The 15564-nt window shown below is 38.1% G+C and overlaps 2 protein-coding genes across 11 annotated transcripts in view; one reads left to right on the forward strand and one right to left on the reverse strand.

Moving 5' to 3' along the window:
- LOC106816053 (dolichyl-diphosphooligosaccharide--protein glycosyltransferase subunit 2-like) overlaps positions 1-12144 on the forward strand; it is a 17813-nt gene extending 5669 nt beyond the window's left edge. The window contains exons 2-17 of the mRNA XM_014820599.1: positions 544-737; positions 1121-1216; positions 1400-1569; positions 3115-3229; positions 3610-3699; positions 3851-4158; positions 4494-4617; positions 5253-5344; positions 5569-5683; positions 6404-6493; positions 7159-7263; positions 7618-7707; positions 8159-8254; positions 9267-9342; positions 10434-10563; positions 11323-12144. Of these exons, the coding sequence (XP_014676085.1) occupies positions 544-737; positions 1121-1216; positions 1400-1569; positions 3115-3229; positions 3610-3699; positions 3851-4158; positions 4494-4617; positions 5253-5344; positions 5569-5683; positions 6404-6493; positions 7159-7263; positions 7618-7707; positions 8159-8254; positions 9267-9342; positions 10434-10563; positions 11323-11326 (1895 nt within the window). The 3' untranslated portion in view covers positions 11327-12144. The remainder of the gene's footprint in view (positions 1-543; positions 738-1120; positions 1217-1399; positions 1570-3114; positions 3230-3609; positions 3700-3850; positions 4159-4493; positions 4618-5252; positions 5345-5568; positions 5684-6403; positions 6494-7158; positions 7264-7617; positions 7708-8158; positions 8255-9266; positions 9343-10433; positions 10564-11322) is intronic.
- Positions 12145-12643: 499 nt separating this feature from the next.
- The window catches only part of LOC106816054 (tumor protein D52-like), a 24066-nt gene continuing 21145 nt past the window's right edge, over positions 12644-15564 (reverse strand). For 4 of the 10 annotated variants that reach the window (XM_014820605.1, XM_014820604.1, XM_014820601.1 and 1 more), the window contains one exon: positions 13091-14627. In XM_014820605.1, coding sequence (XP_014676091.1) covers positions 14502-14627 — 126 coding nt within the window. In that variant the 3' untranslated portion in view covers positions 13091-14501. Of the gene's footprint in view, positions 14640-15564 lie in introns of all 10 variants that reach the window. The other 6 variants (XM_014820603.1, XM_014820602.1, XM_014820606.1 and 3 more) reach the window with 4 other exon arrangements.

A 15564-nucleotide genomic window follows, 5' to 3' on the forward strand; every position in this document is an offset into this window, starting at 1 on the left:
TATTAGTATTAGTATTAGACTATTAGTATTAGTATTAGACTATTAGTATTAGTATTAGACTATTAGTATTAGTATTAGACTATTAGTATTAGTATTACTATTAGTATTAGTATTATTTTATTGTACTACAATTTGTAGGGACCTAGTTACTAGTAGTAGTAGTAGGCGTAGGCACTCCCTAGACTCGTTAGTGGAGTAGGCGAGGTCCAGTCCGGCATATTAGATAGTACCAGGGTACGTTCCGGCAGTACCCCGGGGGACATAGACCCTCTCAGCCATAGTGCATGTATGATGTAATGATGTATGTGTTGACAAGGGTCATATTCATAATCTTCATTAGACTAAAGTAGATCTGAGCTTGTCGTGCTACAATTCGTGACGTGTCACTTAATGAAATGAATTATTTGACATAATTGAGTAACGTTTTATTGCATTTTCAGTCGTGATTTTGGCAACTATTGTTAATTATTAATATTACTACTATTAGTGATACTCTGTTGTCACTAATTACTAAATTAATACAGTTGTTCAAACTGTCTTCAGGTTCAAGTTTTCTCCTCTTTTTCACATTGGCCGTTGTTGGGCAAGCATTAACACCTACTACATTCTTTACAACTAATGATCAAGCAAGACTGAGAGCACATTTTTTAGCAGCAAGCCCATACAAAGACCTACCAACAGCTCATTATTCCATATTAGGTCTTACACTGCTTGGTGCTGCTGTACCAAATAATCAAGTAAGTACATACTACTATAAATACAACACATTATGAAATTAAGCTCTTGTATTTTATATTTGTAGTTTCCATGTGGTTTTAATGATGCTAGGTAGTTATATATTTTAGGTTTATAATTATTTTGCTCTGTAGTATTTGCTTTTTACTCTATTCTCCAAACCAAGTTTAGATTTGTTGTCACCATATTTTTTCACATTAAAATTTATTAATTGAATGCAAGTTTTGATCTCTGACAAACGTCAATTTTATACAAAGGTTCTTGTATAATTTAAGTCTTGAAAATTTTAACTTATAATTTTAACGAATCTTTCAGTATAAAATTGACTTGTCAATTAGGGTTTCCTAATGAATTACCATTCTTAACATTCTGTTTAATTTTTTAGGAAGCATGCAAGTATGCACAATCAAAATATGATCCACTTAAAGTGGATTCAGTCTATTTTGCTTCGAGCATCAGTAAAGCCCTAAAGGGTTGTATGGTGAGTTGCAACAAGCATTTAAATTTCCCTAATAATTCCGTGACAATTTGTCGAATTTCTTCCAAGTTAAACGGTTAAATATAATCGCTTCTAGAATAAAAAATGAATGGTAAAAATATTTTTCTTTGTCTTTTCCTCTTTTTATCTTGAGCATACTCTTATGCTAATTACTATTCTGTCTAGCTGCCACCAGATGCAGGTCAAACCCTTGCAGATGCTGTCAATGAGAACAGCTCGGTACAAGATCTGTTCTATGTCGTCTCTGCGATGAAAAATCTTAACCAGGTTATTGACTCACCAAAAGTTAGCAAAGTTCTGTCTGCACTGCTCAAAAAAGACGATAGCATCGCTAGGTATGTGTGTTCTGTCTTGGTATATTGGGCAGGGTATTCTGAAAAAGAGCACCTTTTACTTGTCTACACATGTTTGCAGTATATTTTGATGTATATACTGATTTATTAATCATTTATATATTATATATATATATATATATATATATGATGTTATGTTGAATGTTGCTAGCATGATTGCAATTTGGATTTTAAGGTCGGCTGTGGATACATTTTACCGATTAATTTATAAAACGTTATCATAAATGAATCAGTTTTTAGCTCACCTTGACATCGTCAAGCTGAGCTATTGCCATGGGTCGTCGTCCGTCGTACGTCAGTCCGTCAACATTTGGCTACGGTCAACGATAACTCAGGAACCGTTTTACCTACATGTTGGAAATTGGGTACAGTTGTTACTGCTATGCTCCCATATTGAACGTCCTATTTTGGAGCACGCCAGTCGACGTACTTTCGAGCCACGGCAATTTTTTGGCAAAAATGGGAATTGCCATTAGTCAGTTCAGGTTCAACGGATTTTGCTCATTTTTGGTATGTGAATGAATAAGAGCAGGTGGTTTTGATATTTGCAAAAAAAATTATGTAAATTAGGTAGGTTTTGGCAATTATATAGCATATTATAATAATAGATTTCATTGACAATATCTTTAATTCAAAATTGGTATTTCCTCTCCACCCTGCCGATAAAACGTCTATATTGGAGTAAAGTTTTACAAAACATGTCGGAAAGCAGCATAACCTATTTATTTCGAACGCCATCGCTAAGAAACATCAAAGCGGGTATAGCGCCATCTACTGTCACAAATTGTGATTCATTTTGGTTTATAAATTATTATTGCGATATGCAGATGGCAACCGTGTGCTACCGCCTAAAAAAACTCATACGAAGTAAACACTTCCATGTAACCAATTAACCTTTGACAAAAGTTGTGTTATGGGCAGGGAAACACCATTGTCACGTGGTATATAGCAGCTACGTGGAATAAGCGTAGCCTCTCAATCTTACACGTTACACATCGGGAGCTCCGCTTTTAGGCAGTGCCTAAATCTGAATATTATAAAAACATTAAATGGCGATCATTTAGGTGTAACGCCATCACTCGCCCTCATCTCAGATTTTCACATCTCAAACATTTATTTTCACATAAAAAATTACACATAATTATCAAGAGTATATAATGAGAGTTCTCCCATATATACTCTTCGTTTCTATAATGTACGTCGATGGTTGCTCAATTAAAACTGACTTCTTCTCACACTCATTTGTGTCCTTTTTTGTGGTGAGCTACAGTGTCATTGACACTTTCATTAAAACAGTAAAAGTGGGCAAATAAATGGTTTTGAAACGGGTGTCTAATTATTTTCGAGTTGCCTATTAGGGTGTAACCACCAATTGGGGCCTTGTATAAGATTGTCGGTTTTATTATAGGTTATTCATTTATTCTTTATCTTGTATTGTACTAGGATGCCAAGTGAGAAACATGAACCTGTATCTGTGTCTTTCTATATGCAGTACATATTTTCATTGTGTTTTTAACCTCTTTTTAGTCTTGGCTACTCATTTCACATAGCAGCCATGCTCAGTGGAAATGTGGACACCTTCTTTGATAGAATAGAAGATGCAATTGTGCAGGCAGATGAGGTTGATGGAAAATATTTACAGGTGACAATAAAATAGTGTTTTTTGCATATATGATTGCTATCTATCTCATTCTTTTACTCTGGTCTCTCTCTCTCTCTCCCTCTCTCTCTCTCCCCCTCTCTCTCTCTCTCTCTCTCTCTCTCTCTCTCTGTCTCCCTCTCTCCCTCCCTCCCCCCCCCCCTCCCTCCCTCTCTCCCTCCCGTGTCCCCATCTCTAAAATTTTCCATTACTAGTACTGTACATAATAAAGTTGTTTTTAGTTTCAATTCTTAATTGTATTTTTATGTCATGAAGTCTGTGTTGTTATCTAATTACCATTTATTTGGCCATTTGTAGCTGTTGCGATTTTCATTCTGCGATCCATAATTGTATAAATAGCTAACACTTGCTGCTTGTATTAGTTTGAGCAAGGGGCTGGAACAACGGCATTGGTGGCAATTGGAGCCTATCAACTAGCAGAAACATTAAACAAGCCACCACCTATCAGTGCAGTAAGTACTAGAAGATATTTTTTACCCAACAGTGAAGATTGGCTTGCCTTGAATTGTCTGCAATGTTGCACTTGTAGTATTTTTGTAATGATATGTGAGCACAGTTTCTATATGCATAATCTCATATGTTTTCCCCCTTTCTGTCATCCAGAACCAAGCAATGAAGTTTGCAAACTACTTTGTGCATCGAAAGCACACGGCTAACTACCGCAGTGCGTATCTAGTTCTGAGAGCACTGAAGACGTTCACGAACAACAAGTTCCACATTCCAATAGCGGTGACGATGGCCGGCCAGACAGCTGTTTCGCTGGAGAGTCCAACTGTCACTGTGCAGGTCTCCAACCTGCTCGGCGAATCCCTGGGAAAGTTAAACGTCGTCGCCGAAAAGGCAACGCGTCTTGACGACAGCGCAGTGGTGCTCAGCAAGCGTCCTTTGAAGCCAGTGCCTGGGGGCGATCAGTAAGTGCTCGTGTGCATGCAATACGTGTTGAGGTCTGCGCGATAGCTGTATACCCATGATTCGATGTCGAAAACTAGCAGGAGGAGTACTACGAGTGACTCTGACATTGACGTTTGGAAAGGTCTCTGAGGACTGACTGATCTTATTATCCTCCGCACGAAGTGTAGCGTGAGAGTATTGTTATTGGCTCGTGTGTGTGCGTGCGTGCGTGCGTGCGTGCGTGCGTGCGTGCCTTTTTCTAGTTTTGTATTGGTATGGTGCACGGTAAGCTATGCATTATTCTTATATCTTCTAGTTCTACTGATGACCGGTGTATGGATTCTTCTTGTTGCAGAACGCTTTACGAATTCAATTTGATGACTGAGGCAAAGCCAAGCCGGGGATTCTATGAGATTGCTATCGACGTCACTTCTGGCGACGTGAATGAGAAGCGTCTGCTATCAACATCAGATGCCCTGGTATGGTGATAGGTCTTCTTTCATCTTCTTTTTAACCTTTTCTGTGGTTAATATTGCATGTGACTGTCAGTCCAGTATATCAGTTAGATGTGTGTCTGCGATGGCTGCTTTGTTTTGTCTGGCAACTTGGGGTATGTATAGTATATGCATTGCAATTTAATATTGAGTTTCATTTATATATGCTTCTTAACTAAAAGCAATGCTAGAGTATTGGTTCCTACTCCACCCACTAGCCAAATATGCATGGGTGTAGTGGACTAAATATGGACAACAATACAATGGCACAAATATTTATCTGAAAGTATGTATAGGAATAGATTCAGTTGTCACAGTGCTCACAGTTATTCATGTGCTATTAACCCTGTTGTTATTCGTAACCTTTATAGATTGCTCCACCCTTACATTTGCTGAATATTCACACCACATGCCCTAATATAACTACCAAAATCTTAAATGGAGAGGTATCTGTCCCACCTCTCTAAACAGTAAATGTTGGGAGATGGGAGATATTGCCGGATATTCCGAGCTTTTCATAGGCACTCACATTTGAATATGAAGCTTTAGAAATATACTATAGTTGTGTAGAATATGTAGAAACCTACTTGTTTATGATGCTAAAAGTGTATTTCATACAGGTCTCAGTAAAGGTTACCACAGCTGTCATGGTTGCTGACGCTGAAGTGTCGTTGGTGGACAGGGATCAGTCCACTGCTCCCAAAGGAAATAAGTGAGTCACGTCTTATCTTGTGGACAAACAAATTAAAAAACGGTTTTCCTTGCATGCCAATAAGTACATATCTATTGCTGTAATATGAATATTGAGTTACTGTACCATACAAATAATGTTTACAGTGATTTCATTTGCTTACTCGTGTATACTAGTATCATAAGTTAATAAGCGATCTCAGTAGAATTCGAATGCGTTTAAACTGTCCTGCTGTCTGTCTACAGGGTCAACTACCCGAGCAAGGTGGCCACGGTAATGGAGGCGGACTACCACCAGAAGCTTCTCATGAAGTTCATGCTGAAGGACAAGTTAACTCAAGAAGTGATGAAAGTGCACCAGGTGAGATGCTGTTTGCTAATGTATACATTGAGCATGCTGAGCAACAGGTAATAACAGAGAGCAAAGAGAACACTGGCATTACTTCTAGCATTTCTTTCAAGTAAATCAAATTTTTACTATAGCACTTGATATGGCACATTTACTAGTTCTTGAATATTCTGACATTTGCATCAACCTTTCTACCCAATGTCAAACAAGTGTCGGTTATTTGCTATGGTATTGTTATTTTTTCATTGTTATTATGCACTGCATTAGAGCCCAGTTGGCATGTCTGTACCAGCTGGGTGTCGAATTGTGCTAAAGCAATCATTACAAATATTGGTTTTTAATGTGTGTGATTTATATTAAGCATGCATCTGCCAGTGTTTGTGACAGAAGTAGTGTTATATTCATAATATTAATTATCCATGCAACAAGAGGATGACTATCTTCGATATATCCTGGTTACATTTGAGCTGTTGCTGAAAAGGATTTATAATAATGACGTGCATGCACATTAAATTGATATCAATGCCAAATCAGCTTGATAACGGTGATTTACCCAAGATTTTCTGCGGGGTGAAACTCCTAAAAAGCAAGGTATATTGTTGCTCCTTTATTGGATGGACACCTGTGGATACTAAATGGTTCATAGATTCATGGGATACCCATGATGTTTGATGTAGTTCTTCTCCATAGTAATTAACTAATAAAGCTGTGTTGCTGTGTTTGTGCGTATAGGCGTTTGTGATGTTTACGAACAAGAACACCAAACAGGAGATCATCTATGTAGCTGAGCCAGACACCAAGGATGTGTACAAGTTTGACCTGGTAAAGCTATCATATTGGGTAGAATTAGTATTAAGATTAATTATTACCAGAAGACTGTTGCATAAATGTGTTTAGTATTGATGATTCAGGTTTGTTCTACATATATTTACATATTGTGTAATGGCTACCTCAACTTATTATTAAAGATAATTGTAATGATTAAAGGCATTTGCAAAGAATTTTTTGTTGAGAAGATTGTGATATGATGCTAACCTAGCTAGAGCAAACACAGTCTATATAATATTAGTGACGAGTATGGGTTGTTTCTACTGTGCATCGGCTTGTGATGCTGACGTCCATATACGGCAACCACACACTAAGCCCAAGTCGTGGCTTTACCATGCCTGCAGAATAAATGTACTGCAGCAAGAATGACTTGGAACAAAGTTAACAAATATATATTTATTATTTAAAATGTGTAAATCTTATGTGTTAATGTGTAAATGTGTGAGGCAGGCAGAATGTCAGTTATGTATCGTTTAATGTATAGAATTGAAAGGTAAAAAAATTCGTGTATTTTAAGCCAAGATGTAATATTTCAATTAACATACTGACCTACCATCTTAGTTGTAATGGCAGATTTTAACATATTAGAATACTATTTATTAGTTGTCATTTATTAGGTAATTAATAAAAATCCTTATTCCATGAACATGTTCTCATAGGATGTAGCTGGGAAAGCAGCCGAATTCAGTGGCGTATCCGGTCAATATTTGATGTCGCTAATCATCGGTGATGCTGTCATTACCAATCCTTTCACCTGGAATATTGTACGTACTACTGGATAGATCTATTTTATATTTGTTATCAATGCTTTCATTGGAAAAATCATTCTAACATTAATTAATTCGATTGGTTTCAGACGTATTGATCAAGCTCAATTAATAGATCAAATTCAATTACAAGAATCGATAAATAAGCGAAATCAAATATTGTATAAAACACCAATATAGATGAGTGTTAGTATTGGACAAATCAATTTTTGTGTTTATTCATGTTTTTATAATAAAGAGAACTGATGGTATTTTAATTGAGTATAAGTACGTATGAGTAAGTGTCAGAATTACCAACATGCAGTCAAATAATGTAGCAGGGTTAGCAATGGAACACTGGTTACCTTTCAGGCTGAGGTCAAGCTTAAGTTTCCAGAAGGTTTGGGCAAAGATAATGATGATGGCACTGCTAGTCCATATGCAGTGAAGCCAGAAATTAAGGTAAATATCTGGTCTGTTCAATGAAGCATTAATTTTCACTGAAAAAAATATTAGTTTCCTCAGATTTAAATAATTATTGTTCTCAGAATTGTGAAAACATGACAATAGTTTTAGCTTTGTAATTTGCATTTATTTCATAGTTTGTTGTGATATGTTGATATTATGGGCGTATCTGTTCACAATTATAGTATAACTTAATTGTATAGTAAACAATGTTTACTTTATCACTAGCATGACTAATGTTACAAATGTTATTGTTTGCATTAAAAATTAATATTGAGATTGATCTGTATCCTGTCCCCTCCACTAACCCATATAGATTTTGTGCTGTTGACTAAATCTTGACACAAACTGCTAGTCATTTTAAAAATGCAAAAATACAAGTAATAAACCTATCGATAGTATTTGTATAACATATGCATTTGCAAAGTTGATCACTTGAATGTTTCAGCATCAGTTTAGAGAGCCAGAGAAGCGACCTCCAAGCATCATCTCCAACGCATTCACGGCACTAGTTTTGGTGCCAGTTCTCGTTCTGTTAATCATGGTAAGACACATGAATAAATAAATTCCACCTTGGCCAGGAGTTTTCTCTTGATCGAGTGTGTTTGTGCGTGCGTGGCCGATAGCTTGAGTAACTCTGGCTGTATATCACTATAAATGCAGCATGTGCCTGCTTACATTGGCATCAAACTTTCTATTTGAGATCCATTAGTGTGTAATGTTAATGGCGAGCAATGATAGAACACTGGTTCCGGCTCCACTCACTAAGCCGAATTTATCGGTGCCATGGACTAAATCCAGGCATCCAGGCAAGACGAATCCTAATGCGCGATAAGTTCAAAAAATTTGTGTTGTCACATAATTAGGTGCTGGAAATTTAATAACAAATTTCAGCTTGAGCATAGAGATACATCTTATCTATTAAAAAAACATGATTGATTTGATTCATTGATCAATGAACATATTATTATTAGAGCAATACCCATGCAAAAGCTTGAGGCTCAGGGGTCGAAATTAGCAGTATCCCTAAATCCGCGGGATAGTAGATTCTTGTGTTGGATAACAGATTTCAATACTTTGTATCCCACTGGGATAGTAAAAAAAAATCGCCAAAATCGGGATCGTGGTTGTTGAGTTATCAACTTTATACGGCAGCGCATCTGAGCGAGTGCGCGCGATCTGAGCGGGCTCAAGGCACCCTTACGCCACACTAGCGTTATACAGCAGGCATAGCATATTTGCAAGAAGCTTATGTTGATCATAAATGTGATGTGTATACATTGTATCAAGCGAACCAGACAATGCTTCCAGACAATACGTCTGTAGTGTACTGTGGAGGCGTATGTAAAATGAAAGCGAGCGATGAGAATTTTGAAGGCAAACAATTGTTGAAATTACTATCCAAAAAATGGGATACCGGATCTTTGGGGGGGATACCAGATTTCAATACCTGGTATCCCGAATGGACACCATAATAAAAATCTAATTTCGACCCCTGTGAGTGCATCCTTAAGTTACTGGTGTGCATTGACATTTTATGCATTGTGTTCTTCCAGTGGTTCAAGATTGGCGTAAATATGGGCAACTTCCCGTTCTCACCAAGTGCTCTGGGATTCCATCTGGGCTTAACTTGTAAGTATCTATCTTCATGCACAAAATTAAGACAAGAATTGTCATTGTAGCGTTTTATCCAACATGTTTGTTTTTCCTCTGTTTTTTTATACAGGCAAAAAATAAAGGAAATTATTGTTTTATGAAAATAACTGCCTGTTCCTGTTTGAACATTTTTTTCATATAATTTATTAGTGGATAGTAGGGCAGTTAATTAATGTATTGAAAGACCTCCCTTTTGTGCTTGTAAAATTAGTACAGTAAAACTCGCATAATTCGTCATCGTCTAACTCGTAAATTCGCATAAGTCGTCATGGAAGTCAAAGTCCCAATTTTCTCTCATAGTAAATCCATTGGAATAGCCCCGCCTAGGTCGTTATTATGTACAAGTCGACGACCTCAGACAGGTCCCATGTAATACAAACAACAGTAATTTCCCATCTGTAAGTCGTCATCAGAAATGCCGATGGCGCGCGCGGTGTACGGTCTAGGGGACATGCGAGAAACATCCCCCAGATTCCCCAGTGTATGCATCTTAATGCAGGGTGCGAAGTTAACGTGAGTCCGGAGTCAAATGCTCCCTGATTTACTGCCAGACTCCCTGATTTGACATATGCAGGAGTCCGTGTGACTCCCTGAAAATCCTGCTATACTAACTAGTTCGTTCCAGAGCGCGGCATCCCGGAATTTCGTGTTTCAAGAAAATTTGGGAGACGTGCACCGCAAATGTCCTGCAATGTCCAAACGTGTAATCAACAGCGGGTGTTACAGATAGCCAGCGTGTGCCGCGCTTGCCGCTAGTGCGTGCGTGATTGCCAGCAGCGGTGTCGATTGATGTACGGACCCGATTGTTTCATGTCTGCTATGTATGTGGCGCGAACTGACGACGTGTGTGGAGTATGTTTATGACTGCGTAGGGGTGACGGGCGCCTGGGAGGGGAGCCCTACGTATAAGACGACAAAATGTACGTCGTCATTTTCGGCACAAATATGCTGGTCCCAAAAGTGTCGACTTATGCGAGTTTTACTGTACATGAATTGTAGTTATTGGTAAAGTATCTGGAATTTGTTGGATTAAAATTAGTTGATGTTTTTGTTTGCATTCCCAACAGGTATCTTTGGCCTGTACTATTATTTCTGGATTCAGCTGAACATGTTTGACACAATGAAGTATCTCACCATTGTTGGTGGTATCACCTTCTTCTTTGGCAACAGACTCCTTGGAAGCATTGCATCTAAACGGTAACAAGAGAGTGGGTTATATTCATAAATGATAGAGCTTCATAGAAAGATTTCATTATGTTACTGCTCCTTTCAAGTCGCTGATTTTTAATATGTATAGGTGTATCTAGGTTCCGTGCCAAAATTTTAATAGATTTATTATAACCAATATTGCTATCAAGCTAACAAAGTGCTATCAAATGTTAGAAGCAGCACTAGTAACAAGTTACTGTCTCAGACCTAATATACTCCTGCCAAAGATTTCAGCTATTCTGTCGTACTTTTAACTACCCACAAATACATTGTTATTCTTGCTCACCATGGTAACTAGCCACACATACATTTGCTATTCTCACTATTCAAGTTAACTAGGCACAGATATAAATTTGACATTCTTTGCTAATTTCCTATTGCTTAATGTTATCGCTCTGCAAAGAAATCTCAATTGAAAGATAAAATTTAAACAGCAGTGGGAAGTAGCGGTTGTAACTACTGTGCATCAGCTCGTGTTAGTGCTGAAGTTCATATACGCCAACCGCATACTAACCCAGGTCGTAACCTAACTATGCCTGCTGTGTGAAATGCACTGCAGCAAGAAAGACCTGGAACATAATAACCAAGCTCGTGGTGGAAAATATGGAAAATATAAACATTCTACATGGGAAATGTATATAATGTTATATGCAAAACATTCCTAGAAGAGAAGGTGCTGTTGCTCGTGATATACTTTGATGTACTTTTCACATAACTAAGGCTTTAAAATCATAAATCATTTTATAGGTGAGTGTATAGATGCTGAAACAAGACAAAACAGAGGCACAAGACTCGGAGACCTAGTCCAGAGCCAAGCCTTGGCAGTTTCACAACCTTCCTGTGCAGATTGGCTGCAATGCATGCATAGATGTGATGTAATACGAACTGGTGAATTGGGTGTATGTTGCAGTGATGATTAATAATAGAATTTTTATAAGTCTAAAATTATCGTCTTTTTTGTATGTGGCTTTGTTTCATCGATTGATCCCGTTGTCGTTGTACTTGTATTGCACTGTGTATTGTATGTGGGTGCGTGCGTGCGTGATCACATGAGTGGCAGTCTGTACCCTCTTAGAGAATTATGCAGCAAGTTATATGTACTTGTATGTATACAAATTCGAATTTAATTGGTTTCAGTAAGTTGTAACGATTGTGAGAACAATCCATATAAATATACCTTATAAATCTGCTTTGCTCTTTTACTAAAAGTTATCATTTTGTACATAAGCATGTTCTGTGCTGATCCACACACAGTATATAACCCAATAATATATATATATATATATATATATATATATATATATACTAACTTATTTACACAGTTAGTATAACATTGAAATAAACAAGATACACTGTACTACGAAAATCCTAAAGTCGAAAGTCACTGGAAATTATTGTGTGGAACAAATACTAGCCAGGTATATGCAAATGTTAATGCTTTTTAATAATTTAGTGTACTGATTAAATGTTTTGTTGTTACATCTATGGTAGGCAGCTCGTTTCCATTTACACTGTTGATTTCAAATGATAATTTCCTAAAGGCAATAAACAGTTTAATACACATTCCAACTATGGAATAATCATTGTTTTCTTAGCTAAGAACCAGGAATTTACAGCCGTATGCAGTCTGCACAGACTACCTTTATTTTATTTTTTTGATTTCATATATATCATTATATCATGATAAGGGCTATTTGGCAATGGGAAGCTAGTTTTCATCTTGCCATCTTCCTTAACACTGTTGCAGCGCGATATGATGCACATTATCAAATGGAATATATGTACCTATTATGTAGGAGGACTATAGACAGGAGTGGAGAGGTCTTGTGCATACAACTTGTGAATGCTTCAACATAAAGAGAATCAAACAGTATGAAAGAAAAAGTGAACGAAGACTAAAGAATTTGAACAAAAGATGATCTATGAACTTTATAGCGATAGATATTTGTACTACATTATTATTCTGTGTAATGCCCGTTTCGGGCTCTCCCTAGGCGTATATATATATGTAGGTGGAAGCAAGTATACTCGCTTATCTTCCCGGCCAGAAATAACATTGCGAAATACATTACAATAAAATAGTTTATTGTTACTATTAATGCATTGATGAAACCAATTGCTCTGATAAAATGCAGCCTAAATGTTATAGCTTAAAATTTAATAGACAAATGTCTGTTAGATAATGGTCTATGGGTTCATAATTTGATATACTGCTACCAGATTATTCACAATGATACTGAAGAAAAGTTCCTATAGTGTCTAAACCATAATTCCAAATTGTTTGAACTAATTGCCTATACTGCATTAACACCGGAAACTATTCAGGATTAAATTTTACACACCCTAGTGATTTCCTAGTTATTGATACTGCTACTACTAATTAGTATAGGTATTCCCGAAATCGCAATGGATGGCTAGACTACAAGCTATAGGCCTACTCCTGTGAATACACTGAATGGGTTTTCATCAATAACGACGTAAAAATTCGACGTAAAAAACGACAGAAATAATGACGTTGTCTGTAACATAAAATAATAAATTCAGGCGACCTTTAATTGTTTTCAATGGAACCGTACACAGTACATATGTATTCGTAGTTGTGCGTGTTTGTGTGTGTGGGGGGGTATGTATGTGTGTGTGCCTGTGCGTGTGTCTGCGTGTGGTTGTGCATGTCTATGCATGTGCGAGTGTGTGCATGTGCATGCATCAAAAAAGCATTGCACGTTTGCAATAGCAGGAAAGTGTCATACTCTGGTCAATCGTTTGCAAGAATCCCTCGCAGCAGTGTGCACGTGTCTCATATATGTATAAATTTTATCATTTAGCATTCTTATCAATGACAATTATTTGGGGTACATATCAGGGATGAATAGCACCTCAAACACTGACACATCTACATTAATAATACACACATTTTTCTTTAACCATTATAATCTTATAACACTCATAAATATAACAAAAATTCATTACCAGGCCCTAGTTGAAACAAAAGAGAAATGACGAAAAAACAGACAAATATGTTCCAGCATTCAAACAATGCTGTAACTACACTGACCCTTCTAGGGAGGGAGTTGAACTCATGCACTCCCAACACTCTCTTACTAATTACTGCACTTGACTAACTGCTATTGCTAAAATGATTTGATATGCCACAGCTATATCATGTCGTGGTCAGAAGATGATACGCACGTTATCTCACAGTCACTGTAATACAAAGTACCTAGCTAACCAATGAGTTTTCAATTCCCGGTATATATTGTTTACTGTATGGTTTGATATTGATTTTAGCCAGATATATGGATACAACATTTTAAAGGCAATAGTTTACCATACTACGCCACGGATAGCTAGTTACAATGCGCAAAAATAAAATTTGGTACAAGACTGCTTACTGTGGGTGCATGAGTCCACTCTTTCCAATAAATAGATCCAAAGGCTAAATGTAAGTTACTTTGAACCTACGCTTCTACCCTTACTTGGAACCTATCTTCTTCATGGCATATTAATCATTATCAACATCGATATCAATCACAAGCAATTGCTATTTATCGGAAGCATATCTGCCATGCTGCTAGGTAGGCACGGGTGCAACAAGGTAGCTGTGTCAGATGCAGAATTGATGCCACATAGTACATTGCAGGGCAATAATGTAATAATTCTTGAAAGCTTTAGTCAACTTCCATACCGCCACCACATGGAATTTAAAGCCACCGGTGAGCATATATATATATATAACCGTATATCATATCATGACTATTCCTAAACCTCAAGGCTCTTACAAACGGCGCATAACGGCAGCGGTACCCACGTACGTAAGTCAACGCGGTGACCGCAGCGAACGTATTGTGCCCTTGAATGCTAGAGGGTTGCCGGAACATCCACGATCATCGACGCGAAAGCTGTTCGAAGACCGCCACGCCAACCTTCTATTTCAGTTCCATCTTTTCGTCTGTCGATGGGGTCGTCGGAGCCGACTGTGACTTCACCGTCACCTCAGGGGTCAGCAGATGCGTATCGTCACCACCCTGCTCACCGGTGCCTGTAACCTTTGTCTGGAAACGAGACTAAAGGAGTAAACTGGAGGTAAGCCCAACAGAGAGGAAGAAGTTTGTAACGCATAGAATAGAGAGCTGTGCAATATGAGCATACACTCTGCCCTTTAGTGTTACTGTTTTGAGCATTACAGTGAGCGAATGTATAAACACGTATACGTGATCATAAGAAATTTCAAAAATGTTTGTCTACACAATATTGGAAGACCGCTACAGCTACAGATGTGCATATATAAGCTTCGTTACAGAATACACATAAATTAACAATTATAACAATTATACATGCATCATATACATAATATTCTCTCTCTCTCTCTCTCTCTCTCTCTCTCTCTCTCTCTCTCTCTCTCTCTCTCTCTCTCTCTCTCTCTCTGTCTCTCTCCCTCTTTCTTCCACTCTATCTATCTCTCTCTCTCTTTCTCTCACTCTGCTCTCTCCCTCTTTCCCTCATCCTCCTTCTTACCCTCATGCTCCTTCCTCCCCTCATCCTCCTTCTTCCCCTCATTCTCCTCCCTCGCATCATTCCCCTTCTATTTTCTTCCACCCACCAGCGGCGGCATCGGCAGCATTGCCGTTCTCATAACTGCAAGGGAAGCTCTGTGAGGTTATGTAACGTTGCTGCCATGTAATATCGACACGCTAACACATGACAAACGAATGTATGCTGGGAGGCTACATGTGGCGTGTGCGCATGCGCGCGGTCGGCAGCTATGTGTCGGCATGCTAACACGTGACGATGTGCGTCGGCAGAAACAAACGATATGGATCCATCGCCTGATGGAGACTGAGTGCTGCCTCTGATGCGCATGCGCGAGGGGAACCTGGCAGAGATAGCGAGAGAGAGAGAGTGGGTGAGAGCGAGAGAGAGAGGAGAGAGAGAGAGAGAGAGGAGAGAGTTCGGCTAGGCGTGTGTCGGATGCGAATGAATCAGATTTCA

This window comes from Priapulus caudatus, unplaced genomic scaffold (assembly GCF_000485595.1).
Source record: "Priapulus caudatus unplaced genomic scaffold, Priapulus_caudatus-5.0.1 Scaffold1272, whole genome shotgun sequence".
Classification (NCBI taxonomy): domain Eukaryota; kingdom Metazoa; phylum Priapulida; class Priapulimorpha; order Priapulimorphida; family Priapulidae; genus Priapulus; species Priapulus caudatus.